Genomic DNA, 21,726 nt, shown 5'->3' on the forward strand with positions numbered 1-21,726 from the left:
TACGGTCGGAAAAAGCTTACTAAGTTTTCTGAAAGCAGATGACATCTCTAATGGTAAGTTGAAATTTAAGTTAAATACTAATCTACATTGTTCTCATGTATTTTCGTAGATGGACGGGGGCTCATAACCATCTGGCTGCTAAATCACATCTTGCCAAGCCCTATTCTCAGGACACCGGGAAAGAATCGTTGGAAACCGTCCATAATTGAATCCCGAGAGAGCGTCGCAGTTTTGATCAAGGATTTGGCAGTGCTTCAAACTACACTTGCCAAAATATTCAAAACATTACAGACGAGAAGTGTCGATCTAACTCCATTCATTGTGGTTCACGGGGAAGATCCGAAAAATCCTACATCATTTTCAGTTTGGAACAACGTTATCTCATACAAGCTACCGAGCTTTCAAAAAGCGCTTGACGTGTGCTTGAAACTCTATAAGTCGTATGGTATTTCCTTCCCACGACAGTCATCATCAGTTTGGAACTTATTGGCAAACCTGTTGTTCGATTTTGAGATTCCCCGTGAACAAACGAATGTCGTAGCATTGTGTACTTCACTGCGTAACAGTGTTCGACAACAAGAACAACAACAACAGTAATAAAAATGATTCGATGTGTAGCACGACGATGCAACTGGACATCGCAATCGATTCATCGCTTCCACGACCATATAAATAAATATCATGGTAACCTGGACGTATACGAATGCAACATCGGTGATTGCACTAGGAAATATAGTGTTAAATCTTCATTCTATCGGCACTTGAACAAACACTTTGAGGAAACCAGTAACACGACAAATGAGAGCACAGCACAACAGCATAATATCGAAGGTTCTTTTGCATATGCCGAAACGCCCACACCAAAACACAACACAGTCGAAAAAATTGAAAGTGACATGGAGGATACGCCCCCACCAGATGAAACACAATGCTCGATGTATACAACCAATCTAAATCTGATGGTCAAACGAATGGAAAACGCTTCAATCCATTTTAATCTGAAATATTTAAGTGCAAACACTCTTCCAAGGAAAGTTGTTTTCGATGTACAACAAGACATTCAAAACATGTTTTTAAATCCGCTTAGTAACATAGTTAAATTAATGGAGTCTTCAGGTTGTATTACGGCAGAAGGGAAAATAATGTTCGATGAAATATTTGCAAATATGCATAACAGCGATACAGAGTACAAATTCGTTGAACAACTGAAGGCGAATGAGTTGTATGCAGAACCGAGAGAATTTGTACTCAGTAACGAATTACGTCCGGGTATTGTACGGAATGCGCAGCAAATGAGTAACGACCCCATTACAGGTAAAATAATAATGTAATATAGTTGACTACATGTTTGGTAATTAAATTAACATAATATATTTACATTTTTAGCTATTCTAATGCCTTTGAATTTTCAACTACGGAAGTACATGGAATCAGATGGTGTTATGGATACTATATTAAAGAGCTTAACGCCTTCGAGTGATGGATGTATCAGAACCATGGTTGACGGTAACCTGTGGAAGCAGCGCACAATGTACTCTGACAATAAGTTGATAGTGCCTTTGAACTTGTTTTTCGACGATTTTACAACTGGCGATACCGTTTCACCGCATGCGGCTAAAACTTCTATTTGTGGGATTTACTATTATGTTCCCTGTTTGCCTGCTCACATTCTGACAAAACTGTCAAATATTCATGTAGCTGGATTTATATTGTCAGCGGATAGAAAGGAATTCGATAACAATTTTCTTTTTCGTAATCTAGTAGATATACTAATTGAATTAGAGACAAACGGATTAGAGATTAACTTCAAAGGAGAGAAAATAGTTATCCATTTCATGTTAGGATTCATTACCGGTGATAACTTAGGACTTTCTGGTATCTTAGATCTAGTTGAATCCGTTCGAGCCAATTATTATTGTCGTTTGTGCAAAAGAAACCGAAACCAGAGAGAAAAGGATACTACCGAATACACCGAAACATTCAGAACTGTAAAAAGCTACGATGAAGATTTAAACTTGGACGATGTATCACTTACTGGTGTGAAAAAGAAGAGCATTTTTAATGAGATTCCTTCCTTTCATGTTACCTTCAACGTTTACTTTGATTTGATGCATGATCTTTGGGAAGGCGTGTGCATTTATGGGTTAGGGCATTATTTGAACTATTTTATTAACGTTAAAAACACATTCCCACTTGACGAACTGAATTTTAGAAAAAATACATTTGTGTTCGGAAACCTTAATTCGTCCAATATTCCAAGCGATATTAAAGACATAAATATCTCTAAAAGCAAAATCAAAATGACTGCAAGTGAAATTAAAACGTTAGTTAACTTCCTTCCACTCATCATAGGAATGTTAGTACCAGAAGAGGACGAGGTTTGGAAACATTTTTGTTTGTTGCTTCAAATCTGTCACATTCTCATGCTGCGTGAAATATCAATTGAATACCTGGAGATTTTGAAAAAGTTAGTAGATGTTCATCACTCACAGTATTTGACATTGTTTAATGACACGTTAAAGCCCAAACATCATAATTTATTACATTATGCTACATTTGTTATGCAATCAGGTGCTCCTAGGCATCAATGGGCTATGCGAGGAGAAGCAAAACATCGAGATTCAAAACAGTATAGTAGAGCTACTAACAACAAGATAAATTTGTGTAAATCTCTAGCAATTAAGGCCGGATTCAAATTTGCGTCCAGCGTGTTAAATGGTAGCTTTTTGGAACCAGAAATAGATTTACGGGATTCGAAAATAACTATGTCACCACTATTTGAAGAATATAAACACCTCTTAACTACTTACGATACGATTAATGATGATGCTATACGATATGTGGATAGATTTAAAAAGCAAGGGATGATTTTCATGAAGAATGTGTATTTTTACATTAGGCAGCGTAATCTCATCAGCATTTATGAGTTAGACAAAATAATATTAGATAACGATGAGCAACTAATATTGATTTGTTTCAGGGTTCTGTCCCGTAAATTTCACGATCATTTGCAGTCATTTGAAGTTAACAAAACAACTGAAAGAACAGTTATCACCAACATTAACATTCTTGAAATGTGTACAATCAATCTGCATAAAATAGAAGAAAGATTGTTATTTAGATGCTGTAATTATGTAAATATAATAAATATTGTTTGAAAACCAAAAAGTATCATGAAAGTTTTAGTTAAACAATAGGGCCCTACTATGTAAATCGAGTCGAGTGACACTTCTGGTCGCTGGTCTATTTTGTTATTACTTCTGTAAAACCAAAATAGACCAGTAAGCAGAAGTGACGCTCGACTCGACTTACATAATAGGGCCAATAAAAATTTAAATATTACGGTAAATCAAGTTATTAGAATCAACAAAAGGTTTCTTAAAAACAAAAAACCATTTTTTTTAATCAAAAAGATTTTTTTTTGTTTCAAAAAAGAAGCGCATCATTGAAATAAAAATAATTGCTTTGTTTCACAAATTCATATGATAGATTCAAATAAAAATGTTATTGAATCTACTCACAGTCATATGGAAGCTTGATTGTAAAATCAACAAACATTTGCTTTGAAACTAATAACAAATATTGTTGATTCAAAGAAAATTACTATTAGGCCCTGATTCTATAATAATTTTTGTTGAATTCAAAGCGGTTTATTTTTGAATTTAAAAGCCATTTCTCTGCGTGTATACATGTCAATTTGTCATTTGCGGCACTATTTTACTTACGCACAGCGTTTCCATTTTGGCTTAATCACTCCTCTCCACACCGGTCGTTGCTATCAGAGTCATAATTTAGGTTACCGTTTTCCACACCGGCAAAACAAACTTTTGACATTTATTCAAAATAGCAACGGTCTGATGCGTTGCTACCGGGTTGCTAAATTTATGAACTCACTACTTCCCAAGGTGCGGATCCCACATAATGGTAAATGTGCCTTATTTACTCATTGGTACACGCAAACCAAAAATCTATTACAATGAATGTTAGTTCCGTTTCCTATCATCCTCTGTTCATGAACATCGCAACGAATGTTAGAAATTGACCATGCAGGCGATGTAATGGTTTTTTGTCTTTTTTATTTCGTGTTCTATCTACGCTTTCGACTATACCAGTAAGCTTGTAGAACGACGCACATTGTAGAACATTGTAGAACGACGCACACACTTGCCTCGAATCTCTCCAGCAGAAAAAGCATATGAAGTCGAGTATGCAAGAAAATGAGCGCTCCATGTTTTACATAGTTGAAGATGGTAATTTCAAATAACAGACTAAAGTGGTAATTTTTATACGATAGATGGAGGAAATGGAAGTCTAGAGTTGATAGTTCCGTTAGAGTACGGCAGTGTGAAAATTGCATATAGATAGTAGATAGCGAGCTAGGACAACTTTTAAGGAAGGTACAAATCGGTTTTTTTCATCTCTCTTTACCAAACTCCCCCTTTGTAGAGGGATGGTGAGGGGTGTCCCTCCCCCCACGCAGAAGTAATACTGAACATATAGTCAAAGCTTCATGTTTGCTTTTAGGCTATCCATATTCAGGAGCATGGAGAGAGCAGTAGAGAAAGCACAGGTCTGAAAATTGCAACGTTCATGGTTCGAGTGCAGTCGGCAATCTGCTTCCTATTTTTTTCGACATAACTGATTTACCGCACTTATACACTCTACATTTTTCGGTCTCCAATTTTCTTGCATTCCATCGCAGCTAGGTATATCGCATCCTCGGTTCATGCGGTCTTCACTAACATCCTTTGATGATGAATCCCACTTAATTGTAAGCGAATCATACATCCCTGGTTGGCTGTACGGTTGCTCTAACATTTTCCGTTGGGAATAATCCCCCAAAACATATTGCGCATTTCACACCAAACTGGACACATAAGGGCGTTTTCACTTATTGAAAAGTGTGATAAAAGTGCGAGTTTCCGTCTGATCGCCTTGATGTCTTCGGTGCACTTACTCCTTATGATTCAAGCAATAAGTGCTCCGAAGACATCAACACGGTTTAACGGAAACATGCACTTTCATCACCATTTTTTCTTTTTTAGGGGAGTCCAGCTTTAGATGCAATCAGCAGTACTTTTCCGTTTTCTTTTCAGCTGCTCGGCTCCAGAATTACATTAGGCTTTACTCCTTGATAAGATAAGAATAATATTATCGGAATGCGTGTACCGTTCAATCTAACGGATCATATTGTGAGAGTGTCAATTCATAGTTTTCGTGAAGCGCTAACTTAGCCTTTTCCACACGCTTTCGTTTATCCAAGTTGAGTCTTATGCTTTATATCAAACTGTTAAATTGCTCTTGCGAATTATTCGCTTACTTGCAGTCGTCCGGATAGGGAGCCAGATAGTTGCTTTATCGTGAATAGTTTACAGTGACTTCAGGCTTCAGTGAATAATTAGTTTGCTAGGTTTAAGGTAATACATTTTCAATTACTCATTCTAACCTACTAAAATACTTAAGCTTCCTAGAGTGCAAAAGCGTATCACAAACCGTCAAGTGTGAACATTTTGGAGCAAATGGACCCCCTACATAATCTGTTTGACTACCGGTTGGGTTGATGCTCGATCGTATCGTGTGTGAAGTGGTTGCAAGACAAAACTTGCAGCAAATCAGTTGAAGGAAAACCGAAGCGTTTTGATTAATTTGATTAGCTTGTGAAGAGCTTTGAGTGCGTTTGTTCTAAAGTCTGAACATTCGATATTCTATGTACCTTGGGTTGCCAGGGAGGCAACTTTAAAATCATCTTCAGACCATATTGGCACAGCGTAAAGCATGGCCGGTCTAAAAACTTGTTTAAATATTAGAAGTTTATTCGTCAGGCAAAGTTTGGATTTCCTGTTTATAAGAGGATACAAACATTTGATATATTTGTTATATTTGGCTTGAATGCCCTCAATGTGATCCTTAAAAGTTAATTTTTGGTCAAGTACTAATCCAAGATATTTCACTTGGTTTGACCAGGAAATTGGAACTCCGTTCATAGTGACTATGTGACTACTACTACGTTTCAAAAAGGAAGCTCTAGGCTTATGTGGAAATATTATAAGTTGAGTTTTGGAAGCGTTGTGGAGAAATCTTCCATTTTTGTAAATAAGAAGAGAAAATATCTAAACTTTTCTGCAGTCTGCTGCAAATAACACGAAGACTTCTTCCTTTAGCGGAAATGCCTGTGTCATCAGCGAACAAAGATTTGTGGCAACCCTGTGGCAAATCTGGGAGGTCCGAAGTGAAAATGTTATACAATATAGACCCAAGAATGCCACCCTGAGGAACTCCTGCTCTAACAGGTAGTCGATCAGATTTGGAATTTTGATAATTTACCTGCAGAGTTCTGTCAGTTAACTCATTTTGAACTAGAGTGGAAAATTTAACTTTTTCAATTTAGCAATCAAACCTTCATGCCAAACACTGTCGAATGCTTTTTTCTATGTCTAGAAGAGCAACACCAGTTGAGCAGCCTTCAGATTTGTTTGAACGAATTAAATTGGTAACTCTTAAGAGTTGATGAGTAGTTGAATGCCCATGGCGAAATCCAAACTGCTTATCTGCAAAAAATGAGTTCGTATTGATGTGAAGCATCATTTTATTTAAAATTATCAAAAAGTTTACTTATTGAAGAAAGCAAACTTATTGGACGTTAGCTAGATGCTTCAGCTGGATTTTTATCCGTCTTCAAAATTGGAACAACTTTAGCATTTTTCCATTTATCAGGATGGAATGTGCTAAATGGAAACATCTGTTAAATAACCAAGAAAGACAAGGTACTCTCTGGGAGTTTTTTGATGAGGATATAGAAAACTCCATCATCACCTGGAGCTTTCATAATATGAAACTTTTTAGTTATAGATCTTACTTCGTCCATCCCAAAAATCATCAAAAATATTTTCCCGAGAGAAAATATTCAGATAATCCCGAGCAACCTGATTCTCAATAGGACTAGTAAGACCCAAACTGAAATTATGGAAACTCTCGAATTGTTTAGCAAGTTTCTGAGCTTTTTCCAAATTTGTGATCAAAATTTTACCACCTTCTTTAAGCGCTGGAATAGGCTTTTGAGGTTTTTTTTTTCAAATTTTTTGTTAGTTTCCAAAAGAGTTTGGAACTCGGGTCTAATTTAGAAGCACTATTTTCAAAAGTTTTGTTCCTCAGGGCAGAGAATCGCTTTTTAATTTGTTTTTGCAAATCCCGCCAGACAACTTTCATGGCTGGATCGCGTGTTCTCTGATGTTGCCTCCTACGGACATTTTTAAGGCGGATCAAGAGCTGAAGATCTTCGTCTATTATAATTGAATCGATTTTAACCTCGCATTTTGGTACTGAGGCAGCTCTTGCTTCAACTAGAGAAGTAGTCATGGATTCAAGAGCATAATTAATTTGATCTTTGGTTTGCAAAGGAATGTTTGGATCGAAGTTATATTCCATAAATGTTCGATATTGCTCCCAATATGGTAATTGAAAGTAGAGCTGTTGGGATTAGAAATCATTTCTTGGGATATTTCAAAAGTTACTGGAAGGTGATTAAAACCAAAGTCAGCATGGGTAACCAATTGGCTACAAAGTTGACATGAATCAGTTAAGAGCAAATCAATAGTGGAGGGATTTCTTGCAGAAGAAAAGCATGTTGGGCTGTTTGGATATTGAATAGTGTAATAACCTGCAGAACAATCATCAAACAGAATATTACCATTGGAATTGCTTTGAGCATTATTCCATGAGCGGTGTTTTGCATTAAAATCACCAATAATGAAGAATTTAGACCTATGACGGGTAAGTTTCTGGAGGTCACCCTTGAGAAAATTCTTTTGCTGGCCTACGCATTGGAATGGCAAATAGGCAGCTATAAACGTAAGTTGTCCAAATTTTGTTTCAACAGAAACTCCCAAAGTTTCAAAAACTTTGGTTTCAAATGAAGAAAGAATTGTATGTTTGATTCGTCTATGAACAATGATGGCAACGCCACCACAGGGTCCATCAAGACGATCATTTCTATAAATGAAATAATTTGCGTCCCTCTTAACATTATGGTCAGGTTTAAGGAACGCTTCAGTTATAACGGAAATATGGACGTCATGAACTTTTAAAAAGTTTAATAGCTCGACTTCATTATCTTTAAGAAATCGAGCATTCCAATTTAAAATATTTAATGATTTAAAATTCATTACTGAATTTCAAAGTCATGACGATATTGTTCGCAAATTTTACTCCAGTTTGAATAGCATCAAATATAGAGTTAGATTTAAGCATATCAGTAATCATTTCAATGCATAATTTCTTTAAAAATTTAATTTTAGGAGCAGTAATGCTTCCTAAGTCAAAATTTTCAAAATTTCCGTTAGAATTACGTCCGTTAGTATTCTGATTTCTACCCACTGCAATATCAGCATAGGTAGCTCCACTTACTCACTGAACATTGTTAGCAACGAGGGGAGCAGGTATAGATGAAAACCAGGGCTTATATTTGTACCTACGGGTACGAATGTAGAATTTGTTCCTCGCTGACGCGTTTCCTACCTGGCGCGTAGAACGAGATTGTAGAATCGCTTTGCGAGTCTTAGAATTCCAAAAATTGGATTTGTGGTTTTCACCACAATTTGAACGTTTAAATTTCTTAGGATCTTCTTTCACAGGACAGTCGTCCTTTGCGTGAGAGGCATCACCACAATTCATGCATTTAGCTGGCATGTAGCAATTTTTTGTTCCGTGACCCCATCCCTGGCATTTTTTTAGGGTTTGGAAATTTCCTCCAGTCTTCCTAAAGTGTTCCCACTTCACTCGGACATGGGGCATAAGGCTAACTTTTTCTAAGACCTTAAGGTAATTTAGTTCACTAAACTTAAAGTGAACTAAATATAAATCAGCACAAATCCCGTTGCGTGAATCGCAGAGACGAGATTTCATTTTCATTTTGAGTGGCACAACTCCAAGTAATTTTGCCAGTTCATTTTTGATCTAATCCAGGGATTCACCACTGGGCAGTCCTTTCATGACAACCTTGAACACACGTTGGTGTCGTAAGTAAAAAAAAAAATATGTTGCTTCTCAGTAAGATACTTGAGAAGACATTTGAATCCGTCCAAGGTTTCAGCCAAAACACGGCATAAACCCCGACGTCCAATTTGCATTGAAAACTTAAGTTTCACGAAGTTCAAAAGTTCCATGCGAAGAGCATGGAAACCGGAAGTGGTTTGGCCGGGAAAGTTTACTAGAATTTTTCCTGGATGATGGATCATTCTCATCATCCGTGAGCAAATCAAATTGATTGCTCAAATCAATTTCATCAGTAGGGGGATCAAGAGTTTGCCCTTAGGCACCATGGCGGCAGTATTTTTTTTATCCAAATCGACTTCCAAGCAGATTACTATAAGAATCTGAAGGATCGAAAAGGAATTTTCCAAATCGATATCCAAGAAGGATTACCTCGGTTAGAGGAATAAGAGTCAAACAAGGTAGAAAATTTGCAGGTATATTGAGCACTGAAATGTGCTGTTCAAATTTGTCGTAGCTTTAGGTAGTAGTAACACTTCCTTCAGCAAAAAGCAAACAGATCCGCATGGTTAGAGAGCACGATGCGGACTGAAGAGGCATTTATTGATATTCACCAGTGCTGGATTATCCAATCCAAAACTGACAAAATCAGAAGCGACCATCAAAAGCAAAATAATCAATTTCATATTGGGCAAAATGATTATTTTCAATATTGTCGATCCCAGAGTCTAAATCCTCATTATCATATATTCAGCATGAAGCAATAATTTTCCATCTATACAGTAAGCCACATAGAATTTATTATGTTGTGTGATCTACAGATAAAAACCATTAGTTTTATTATTGGAAAAAAAATATTATATCCGTTACTAATAGAAACTATGTGAAAACCTTTTTTTCAGTGTACAAGTCGAATAGCAGATTGGACTGTGTGTGGCGAAGTTTTTGCTCGGTTGACGAATAGATAACAAGGAGATCCCACTGCCAGTTGAAGAATCAAGTTTACAACCAAGTTGCAGTGTGTTTGGGCTGCATAGTTGATGAGGACGAATAACATGTATCTATCGTGTTGTGTTGGTCCACAGGTATGAATAATAATAGTAAATCTAGAGCAAGGGTGTGCCTTAGAGTGGCTCACAGTTATTCGTATTCGCATTAGGCTAGTTGGACAAAGTTAAGGGTTGTGTCCAAAGCATGACCGCATTGTTGACGTAGGACTACGAGATTATTTTGCTGCTCCATTCAATAATATACTACAGCGGAAATTCGCTTGTTGGGTGATCATTAGTTGGGCCGCCGCTGGTTGGAAGATGACCCAATTAAAAAGCAACTGAATCCTTTAAATTTGTCGGACCTCTTAACGGAATCCCTTTATGAAGAGCTTTGAGTGGGGTTTCCTTTAAATTCCGTTATAATTGCTTATTTTTTGCCAGATACGCGTATTTCGTCTACTACTTGCAGACTTCATCAGTGCCAAGTACTCAACTGAGTACTCAGCTGAGTACTTGGCACTGATGAAGTCTGCAAGTAGTAGACGAAATACGCGTATCTGTCAAAAGATAAGCAATTATAACGGAATTTAAAGGAAATAAACCAACCCACTCAAAGCTCTTCACAAAAACATAGCTGAATTTCGACTGTAACAGGGTGTCGACTACAGAAAGATTCCTATAGTTCGGTTAATAGGGACCGTACTATAGGAACCGGTATTAACAAATACACGTACCGTATGGGATTAGACCTAATTGGAGATAAATAAAAAAAAAATAAAAAAATAATATAAATAAAAATAATAAAAAAATAAAATAAATAAAATAAATAAAATAAATAAAATAAATAAAATAAATAAAATAAATAAAATAAATAAAATAAATAAAATAAATAAAATAAATAAAATAAATAAAATAAATAAAATAAATAAAATAAATAAAATAAATAAAATAAATAAAATAAATAAAATAAATAAAATAAATAAAATAAATAAAATAAATAAAATAAATAAAATAAATAAAATAAATAAAATAAATAAAATAAATAAAATAAATAAAATAAATAAAATAAATAAAATAAATAAAATAAATAAAATAAATAAAATAAATAAAATAAATAGAATAAATAAAATAAATAAAATAAATAAAATAAATAAAACAAATAAAATAACTAAAAAAAATAAAAAAAAAAAATAAAAAAAAAATAAATAAAATAAATAAAATAAATAAAATAAATAAAATAAATAAAATAAATAAAATAAATAAAATAAATAAAATAAATAAAATAAATAAAATAAATAAAATAAATAAAATAAATAAAATAAATAAAATAAATAAAATAAATAAAATAAATAAAATAAATAAAATAAATAAAATAAATAAAATAAATAAAATAAATAAAATAAATAAAATAAATAAAATAAATAAAATAAATAAAATAAATAAAATAAATATAATAAATCAAATAAATAAAATAAATAAAATAAATAAAATAAATAAAATAAATAAAATAAATAAAATAAATAAAATAAATAAAATAAATAAAATAAATAAAATAAATAAAATAAATAAAATAAATAAAATAAATAAAATAAATAAAATAAATAAAATAAATAAAATAAATAAAATAAATAAAATAAATAAAATAAATAAAATAAATAAAATAAATAAAATAAATAAAATAAATAAAATAAATAAAATAAATAAAATAAATAAAATAAATAAAATAAATAAAATAAATAAAATAAATAAAATAAATAAAATAAATAAAATAAATAAAATAAATAAAATAAATAAAATAAATAAAATAAATAAAATAAATAAAATAAATAAAATAAATAAAATAAATAAAATAAATAAAATAAATAAAATAAATAAAATAAATAAAATAAATAAAATAAATAAAATAAATAAAATAAATAAAATAAATAAAATAAATAAAATAAATAAAATAAATAAAATAAATAAAATAAATAAAATAAATAAAATAAATAAAATAAATAAAATAAATAAAATAAATAAAATAAATAAAATAAATAAAATAAATAAAATAAATAAAATAAATAAAATAAATAAAATAAATAAAATAAATAAAATAAATAAAATAAATAAAATAAATAAAATAAATAAAATAAATAAAATAAATAAAATAAATAAAATAAATAAAATAAATAAAATAAATAAAATAAATAATAATAAATAAAATAAATAAAATAAATAAAATAAATAAAATAAATAAAATAAATAAAATAAATAAAATAAATAAAATAAATAAAATAAATAAAATAAATAAAATAAATAAAATAAATAAAATAAATAAAATAAATAAAATAAATAAAATAAATAAAATAAATAAAATAAATAAAATAAATAAAATAAATAAAATAAATAAAATAAATAAAATAAATAAAATAAATAAAATAAATAAAATAAATAAAATAAATAAAATAAATAAAATAAATAAAATAAATAAAATAAATAAAATAAATAAAATAAATAAAATAAATAAAATAAATAAAATAAATAAAATAAATAAAATAAATAAAATAAATAAAATAAATAAAATAAATAAAATAAATAAAATAAATAAAATAAATAAAATAAATAAAATAAATAAAATAAATAAAATAAATAAAATAAATAAAATAAATAAAATAAATAAAATAAATATAATAAATATAATAAATAAAATAAATAATAATAAATAAAATAAATAAAATAAATAAAATAAATAAAATAAATAAAATAAATAAAATAAATAAAATAAATAATAATAAATAAAATAAATAAAATAAATAAAATAAATAAAATAAATAAAATAAATAAAATAAATAAAATAAATAAAATAAATAAAATAAATAAAATAAATAAAATAAATAAAATAAATAAAATAAATAAAATAAATAAAATAAATAAAATAAATAAAATAAATAAAATAAATAAAATAAATAAAATAAATAAAATAAATAAAATAAATAAAATAAATAAAATAAATAAAATAAATAAAATAAATAAAATAAATAAAATAAATAAAATAAATAAAATAAATAAAATAAATAAAATAAATAAAATAAATAAAATAAATAAAATAAATAAAATAAATAAAATAAATAAAATAAATAAAATAAATAAAATAAATAAAATAAATAAAATAAATAAAATAAATAAAATAAATAAAATAAATAAAATAAATAAAATAAATAAAATAAATAAAATAAATATAATAAATATAATAAATAAAATAAATAATAATAAATAAAATAAATAAAATAAATAAAATAAATAAAATAAATAAAATAAATAAAATAAATAAAATAAATAAAATAAATAAAATAAATAAAATAAATAAAATAAATAAAATAAATAAAATAAATAAAATAAATAAAATAAATAAAATAAATAAAATAAATAAAATAAATAAAATAAATATAATAAATATAATAAATAAAATAAATAAAATAAACAAAATAAATAAAATAAATAAAATAAATAAAATAAATAAAATAAATAAAATAAATAAAATAAATAAAATAAATAAAATAAATAAAATAAATAAAATAAATAAAATAAATAAAATAAATAAAATAAATAAAATAAATAAAATAAATAAAATAAATAAAATAAATAAAATAAATAAAATAAATAAAATAAATAAAATAAATAAAATAAATAAAATAAATAAAATAAATAAAATAAATAAAATAAATAAAATAAATAAAATAAATAAAATAAATAAAATAAATAAAATAAATAAAATAAATAAAATAAATAAAATAAATAAAATAAATAAAATAAATAAAATAAATAAAATAAATAAAATAAATAAAATAAATAAAATAAATAAAATAAATAAAATAAATAAAATAAATAAAATAAATAAAATAAATAAAATAAATAAAATAAATAAAATAAATAAAATAAATAAAATAAATAAAATAAATAAAATAAATAAAATAAATAAAATAAATAAAAAAAATAAAATAAAAAAAATAAAAAAAAAATAATATAAATAAAATAAATAAAATAAATAAAATAAATAAAATAAATAAAATAAATAAAATAAATAAAATAAATAAAATAAATAAAATAAATAAAATAAATAAAATAAATAAAATAAATAAAATAAATAAAATAAATAAAATAAATAAAATAAATAAAATAAATAAAATAAATAAAATAAATAAAATAAATAAAATAAATAAAATAAATAAAATAAATATAATAAATATAATAAATAAAATAAATAAAATAAACAAAATAAACAAAATAAATAAAATAAATAAAATAAATAAAATAAATAAAATAAATAAAATAAATAAAATAAATAAAATAAATAAAATAAATAAAATAAATAAAATAAATAAAATAAATAAAATAAATAAAATAAATAAAATAAATATAATAAATATAATAAATAAAATAAATAAAATAAACAAAATAAATAAAATAAATAAAATAAATAAAATAAATAAAATAAATAAAATAAATAAAATAAATAAAATAAATAAAATAAATAAAATAAATAAAATAAATAAAATAAATAAAATAAATAAAATAAATAAAATAAATAAAATAAATAAAATAAATAAAATAAATAAAATAAATAAAATAAATAAAATAAATAAAATAAATAAAATAAATAAAATAAATAAAATAAATAAAATAAATAAAATAAATAAAATAAATAAAATAAATAAAATAAATAAACTAAATAAAATAAATAAAATAAATAAAATAAATAAAATAAATAAAATAAATAAAATAAATAAAATAAATAAAATAAATAAAATAAATAAAATAAATAAAATAAATAAAATAAATAAAATAAATAAAATAAATAACATAAATAAAATAAATAAAATAAATAATATAAGAGGCTAAACATCTCCTTAATAAAGTTAAAAACAAACTTCCTTCAGCAAAAAGCAAATAGATCCGCACAGCAAGATGCGGACTGAATATTTCGGAACGTTCCACTTTACTTTACTCCATTCCATGCGTGCAGGTTGGCGGGGTTGAAACTAAAAAATGTTCAGATTAAAACGCTGCTGTCAAATTTCAAATTCTTGCAGGTAATTGGTTTACCTTTCCAGGATGCCTCGATTTTCAGCTAGTTTGAGTGTCGAAGAAATGATTTTTATCAACACTGGACTCTCGAAAGTATTATCGTTATTCCTATCTTTTTAGCAAGCGCTTGCAACTAGTTTGGACGAGGGAAACTTCAAAAAATTTCAGTGCGCTCTGAATAAGGGAGCTAACCCGAATGGTCGGAACGATCACACTGGATTTACAGTTTTCGAAGAAGTTTGTAAGCGAAGCGGTAGTGCTCAATTTATTTCGGAATGCCTGAAAAACGACGCCGATGGGCAAATGGTAAGACTGTTTTTAGCAATTCACAAATGCTGACAATTTTTCGCTGCACTTAGTAATCATTTCAGTAATCAATTTTTTGCATTCGCGTTGTTTTCAAAGATCAAAATGTTATGATTACCTGAGTTGATGTTAATATTTACACGTCGTGTATTGAAGAATTATAAAACTTGCAGAACCCACAAGCATTAACATTGTTTCTCTTTTAGCAAAACGATAATGGCATGTTTCCAATTCACTTCGCAACATCATCGCGAGATCCCAACAATATTCGAGCGTTATTAAATAATTTGATGATTGACATTGACGAGACCTATCAAAATCGAACCCCTCTACATATGTTGTTCGAGAAGATAGATGATTCGAACTGGAAAAACGACTTTGAATGCATCAAAGTTTTGTTGGAAAAAGGAGCAGATTTCAACATTCCTAACGCAGAAAACCGCACACCGCTTGGTGTCTTCGTAATCAGCTCGAAAAACTGGAAAACGAATTCCGAGTTTTGGCGAAAGGAAATACTGGAATATTGCCTCAAAAATGCGAGAGTAGATGTAGACAAGTCCAGAAATGAAGAGCTTCGTAAGAAAATAGATGAGTACTTCCCGGATACTGAAATTCCCTCCTACACCATGGAGATAAATAGGGACGTACTTAAATCGCCGTTGAAGCCAGACAGGGATGCAAAGTTCGATGTGGATGTCAAGCTATATAAGGATAAACATAAAAATGATAAACGCGCATGGGAACAAGAAATGAGAGAGCTAGTGAAAACTGCTGTTAAGTCTGGAACGTTAGCTTCGGTGAAAAAACTCGTGGAAGACGGTTCCGTCCCTGATTCAGCTTTGGAACTGTCAGCACTTCTAGGCACATGTTGTAGCTACGGAAACTGCGATATACTAGAGTATTTGCTGTCAAAGCTCGGAAACACGGAAAATGATATCGAACAGATCAACAAACAACCACTTCTGTCATTGGCCATTAAAGAAATGAAAATCTCCAAAAATAAGGGCAATTGTCCCTTTGTACAATGCGTCAAGTGCTTGCTGGCTGATAAACGCATCAAAGTCGATACAGCAGATAGCAAGGGATTCAGTGCACTCCATTTCGCAGTCAAATATAAATTTGACGAGGTAGTGGATTTACTGCTGGAACATTCTGCATACATTGGCAAACAGAACATGTTCAAGGAAATGCCGATTTGTGACATCAGTCCTGAAACGTTAGAAACCTTTCTCGATTCACGCTTAACAACCAACGAGAAACGACCGGAAGATGATGATTATGAGATCAAAATTGATTTTTCTGGTCTGGTTCCGCCGAAGTCTGAACAGAATTCTGAACCGACTATCACCGTAAACCGCTCCGCAGATGAAATGTTACCAATTGTGTACATGTCAAAATCATCCGATTTAAAACATCTGCTGAAGCATCCCGTTATATCTAGTTTTGTGCTGATAAAGTGGCAACAGCTGATTCGCTACTTCTACTTTAATTTCTTAATATGTACTCTATTATTCATATCATTAACATGGTATGTGGTAGGTTGGTCTAGACCGGACGCCGTTGATGGTTATCTCAAAAAGTTGTTATTTTGGACAGCATTAATTTGTACTACATACATGTTGGTGAGAGAAATCCTACAGATGATTCTATATAAAATGATGTACCTTAAGTCAATGGCAAACTGGACGGAGATGGCCTTAATCCTTACGTCAGCCGCATTCCTTCTAGGTTTTTTGAAAAACGAAGTTATATCTGCTGTTGTTATTCTATTGTCTGCTGTAGAATTTACCGTACTGGTAGGAACGTTACCAATCCTATCTATATCCACACACATGGTGATGCTGAAGACGGTGTCTAAAAATTTCATAAAATGTATTGTGTTGTATTGTGCAATCCTGATTTCCTTCGCCATGTGCTTCTACACATCATTCAATGTTAGTACCCTAGAAAACAATCAAAACAAAACGAACACAAACTCTTCCGCAAAAATTGACAACAGTTCCAAGTTCAATCAATTCGCTGATATAGGAACTTCTCTGTTGAAAACATTGGTTATGTTAACAGGTAAGTGAATAATTTAAAGAATCTTCCCTTTTCAATTCATGACTTTCATATCCCATTACAGGTGAATTTGGAGCTGCAGATATAACATTTGATTCGAACAGCTCCCGTTACCTTATATTTGTTTTATTTATATTTTTTGTTCCCATTGTGATATTCAATCTGATCAATGGTTTGGCCGTTAGTGACATTGTGGTATGTAACGTATTAATGGAATGCTTCCATTTTCTAAAAAGTGATTGATTTTTAGGCGATCAAAGCTGAAGCTGAATTAATAGGACTGTCCCAAAAAGTGGATGTTATCTATCAAACGTACTTGTTCGAGAATGCGTTGAAAACATTGGACATCATAGGATATCTGTGAGTGACTTACTACTTCCTAAACATATTTCAAAGCTGACTAAATTTTTCTTTTTTTCAGCTCGAGAAATATGCTGCATATCGTCAAAATAACGCCCAATACGTCTAACGAAATACATAGTTCAGTATCGAGCAATAATGATGATGTAGAAGGTAGCCATAAGAAAAAGCTCCCCTTTCGATGCTGCAGCTTACCTTCGGTCTACCGAATGGATGGTAAAATATTGAAATATGCCAAGGAGATTTTAAGTAAGCGTAACAGAAAGAGTAAATCCATGGAACTTAGATTGACAGAGATCGAACGAGGCGTTCAAGCAATATTGGCACATTTGAAGTGAACCCTACACGTTTGCTTTTATTGACAATAATCGTATTGTCAATACATTCTATATTGACGTCAATACATCGGTATTGACAATAATTATGTATTCACATCATCAATATGACTGTCAATAATTCCCCTTCGTGTCAATTTATTGATACGGGTTCGCTTTAGTTGTTTCCGTACATGCAAAGGTACATACACTGCCCCTGATTCACCGTCACTGATGGAAAAACGCATTTTTGTGTGACACAACACACAGTGAAAAATACGCTTAGGGAACTTCAGAAGAATAAATAAATAAACAAGGACACTTTTACGGATAAAAAACACTTTTATTCACGTCTTGGTTCTGTTTGACAAAGATGGTAATGATCTAAGAGGAAGAGGAGACAACTGGCTTCTTACTCTTTTATCTCTATCTCTATCTTACGCTCTTCAAATCGGCCAATCACGAGCAGGTTCGAGGGGGGCGACACATCTAAATCTCAATTCTAGATGCTCAAAAAATCTCACAGCGAATAAATCTTCGAAAAATCTTCTTACATTTCTCGCATCTACTTGCATCGCGCATCATCTTTTTGCAGGAAATCTTCAAAATCGTGATAAATCTTCTTTCTATCTACTCAGCGTACGCGCAGCTAGCCACATCAAAACACAATATTTCCTGCATCGTAGATAGAGTCGTCCCCCTCGAGCAGGTTCGCATTTGACAGAAAAGTGGTTCGTTTGCGCCCCCCGTATAGTCTCCTCTTTCTCTTAGCTGATGATTATAGATACTATAGATTCCATAGATAAGTGGAGGCAAAGTAGGTATAATGTAGCCAAACGAACTGTCAGTTAGTGTAGCCAAACGAGCATGACGTCATCATGGTGTTGTTTGAGGGAGAAGTATTGTAATATTATGAGCACAAAACACTTTCTACACTCCACATTCCGATTTATTTCGCGGACAACGGAAGAAGGAAAGATAAAGCAAACCATTCCTAGACTCACTGCTGCAAAGATTTACTTTGCACTTCATTTTGAGCTTTTACGCACGAAACAAAACAAAACTGCACAACGAAGAGGTCTATGATGGCATGATTTTTTTCACGGATGCCAGTAAGATCATTTATTTTTCATGGTTGCCAAAACAACTTTTTGTGCCTCCGCTTATCTATGGAATCTATAGTATCTATAGTAATGATGATAATAAATATGTTAGGTGAGGGACAATTCATTGTTAAATACCATCACTCTTCCTCAATGACTGGCCTTCACATACGATGTAGGCTCATCAACCGAATGTACGGTAATCCCTACCACGAAATCGAACAGTTGACCCGGCAGTGTGCTGCGATTGGGGCGACTGGACCGCCGAACACCTTCGTCCCGCTCCTCCTCCTTCACAGTCAGGGGATCTTCTTCGGATTCAGGATCCATCACATCGAAATAGTTTTCGGATTCACTCTCGTCTCCGTCTTAATCGCAATATTCTTCACCAAAACCATCAAGTTCTTCTTCTTCGTTCTCCTCCAGTAACTGCTGCTCCGATTTTGACACAAAACACCATTCGTGGAATCCGCTCACTGCTCCTCCTCCTGAGACTATCTGTCATCCAGCTCTAGGAACCATAACTTTCGCTTCTTTCTTTTAAACTTGCCCCGTTCGACATTGGGAATGTGCACGTTAGCTGGGTATCCGTACACTTGAACTTGTTTCGACATCTCCACTTGCTTCAGTCGGTACAAGCAACCGGATCGTTCACCATCGACCAGCACTGTAGCAGTTCCATCTTGAATATCACAGCCCTTCGCTCGGTAAACAGACGTGAATCCTTTGGAGGCCAATCGATCCACGGAAATTAAGCCACTCGTTAACGATGGAACATAAAGCACTCACATCGATCACATCCAGCAGTTTCCGCAACCTTGCTATCGGCTAGGACAACGTTCGGACCAACTCTCATCGATATTGGCATCGTTCGGCATATGGCAACTGGCACCACAGTCAATAAACCACGAACCAGTATAGTCACCGCCTACCATAAACACACACCACCTCCATCATTCATAGCCTGCTTGACACTTGGTTTGTCTTCACTCTGTTGCTTCGCAAGCAAGCGGCAATTCCGTTTGAAATACCCCGGCTTCTTGCAATAATAGCAAACTTGTTCGGAACAAGTGGTAAGTCACTCAGCACATTGTGCCGAAATTAGATTCGGCACAGCTTGGGCACATTCATCGGCATACCTTCGACACACCTTCGGCACAATCTTGTAATCATTAGATTGTTGTAAATAAATGGGAGCACTGCTGGACAACTGTCATTGAAGTTGTTCACAACATTACGTGCTGTTTGACTGTATATTCAGGAACATCCTCTAATTGAATATACCAGAGGAACTCAGACCAGCAGTTCACTTATAGATCTAAATACAAAATGTAGGTTCTAGAGTTTGAATGTGGAGCGATACAGACAAGCGCGGAACAGACAAAACTCGGTTTTCCGAAGGAAGAAGCATCAGCAGGAAGACCGAGATCGCGAGGCGGTGGAAAATCTGTACTGCGTAAACGACACACGGAAGTTCTACGGGAAGCTAAATAGTTCGCGCAAAGGCTAAGTGCCGCAAGCCGATGTGTGCAAGGACTTGGACGGTAATCTTCTCACGAACGAGTGTGAGGTGATTGAGAGGTGGAAGCAGTACAATCAATACGAAACTAACGATTTTAAATTGGCTCACTACATGACTAGCATATTGGTCCCAAGCAAACGATTAACGTACCCCATTCTACACGGAGATGAAAAACTACCCAAAATTAAGTACTTTTCCCTCAATTCCGGGGTTAAGCCATAGAGGTAACTTTAAGGCCAGAAGGTCCCGAAGAAACGAGCTCAACTTTTTGGCTCAGCTCTGGTACTCTCTTCGGTCCCAAGCTAATCGATGCACCCCTCGAAACATAGGAAAATCCACAAACCCCTCTGTCGCGAACAACGCGAACAGTTAGCACAGGATACAATTCACCAGACGAAAAACCCACACAAAGTTTATTGTACCACACATCACACAACCAACAGATATAAATACCACCAGCATCCCGGCCAAGTAGTTAGTTCAAACCAAACTATTGTCTCATCTACACGTCAAATACAACCTTTCAAAGCAACGCAGTGAAGTCGACTTCATTTTCTCCCTCCGACCGAAGCCAACCAAACAGCCTTTGTCAAGGCTAGAGTTTAGAACTTTCTCATCGTGAACCAGAACCAGTGACCTACCCCAAATCATTCCACTCCGCCGTTGCCAGGCGTGGGAGCTACCGAAGAGGATTCCGTTGCGCGGACACCCTCATTTTATCTGTCAAACTTTCATAGCGAATCAAAACCAACTAGGATTTCAACTAGAATGGAGTACGTCAATCGATTTGCTTGGAACCAATAGGCTAGTCAATTAGTGAGCCAATTTAAAATCGTTAGTTTCGTATTGATTGTTGGTTAAGCCCAATAACCCAAATTTGAGTAAATCGCATATAGTAGTTTCCATTCAACACCAGCACTGCACTGGGTAATTGCCAAGATTTGGGAGGAGGAGATATAACCGAAGGAGTGGATGGAAGGTGTCGTATGCCCAATCTACAAAAAGGGCGACAAGTT

The 21,726-nt window shown here is 31.3% G+C and overlaps 1 protein-coding gene across 1 annotated transcript; it reads left to right on the top strand.

The window, feature by feature from the left end:
• Window positions 1-1,166: 1,166 nt before the first annotated feature.
• LOC135697336 (transient receptor potential cation channel protein painless-like) lies at window positions 1,167-18,109 on the top strand. Its single transcript, XM_065216953.1, has 6 exons — window positions 1,167-1,274; window positions 15,165-15,350; window positions 15,557-17,414; window positions 17,476-17,606; window positions 17,662-17,771; window positions 17,833-18,109. Exons 1-6 carry the CDS (start codon window positions 1,167-1,169, stop codon window positions 18,107-18,109), a joined length of 2,670 nt encoding a protein of 889 aa, XP_065073025.1.
• Window positions 18,110-21,726: the final 3,617 nt, after the last annotated feature.

The sequence above is a fragment of the Ochlerotatus camptorhynchus genome, unplaced genomic scaffold (assembly GCF_037179485.1).
Source record: "Ochlerotatus camptorhynchus isolate MF236.1 unplaced genomic scaffold, CSIRO-AGI_Acam_v1.1 ptg000070l, whole genome shotgun sequence".
Lineage (NCBI taxonomy): Eukaryota > Metazoa > Arthropoda > Insecta > Diptera > Culicidae > Ochlerotatus > Ochlerotatus camptorhynchus.

Coding starts and splice junctions, on each gene's coding strand:
- LOC135697336 (XM_065216953.1), top strand. CDS start 1,167: ATGCATAACAGCGATACAGAGTACAAATTCGTTGAACAACTGAAGGCG. Junction 15,351..15,556: donor ACGACGCCGATGGGCAAATG/GTAAGACTGTTT, acceptor TTTCTCTTTTAG/CAAAACGATAATGGCATGTT. Junction 17,607..17,661: donor TGGCCGTTAGTGACATTGTG/GTATGTAACGTA, acceptor ATTGATTTTTAG/GCGATCAAAGCTGAAGCTGA.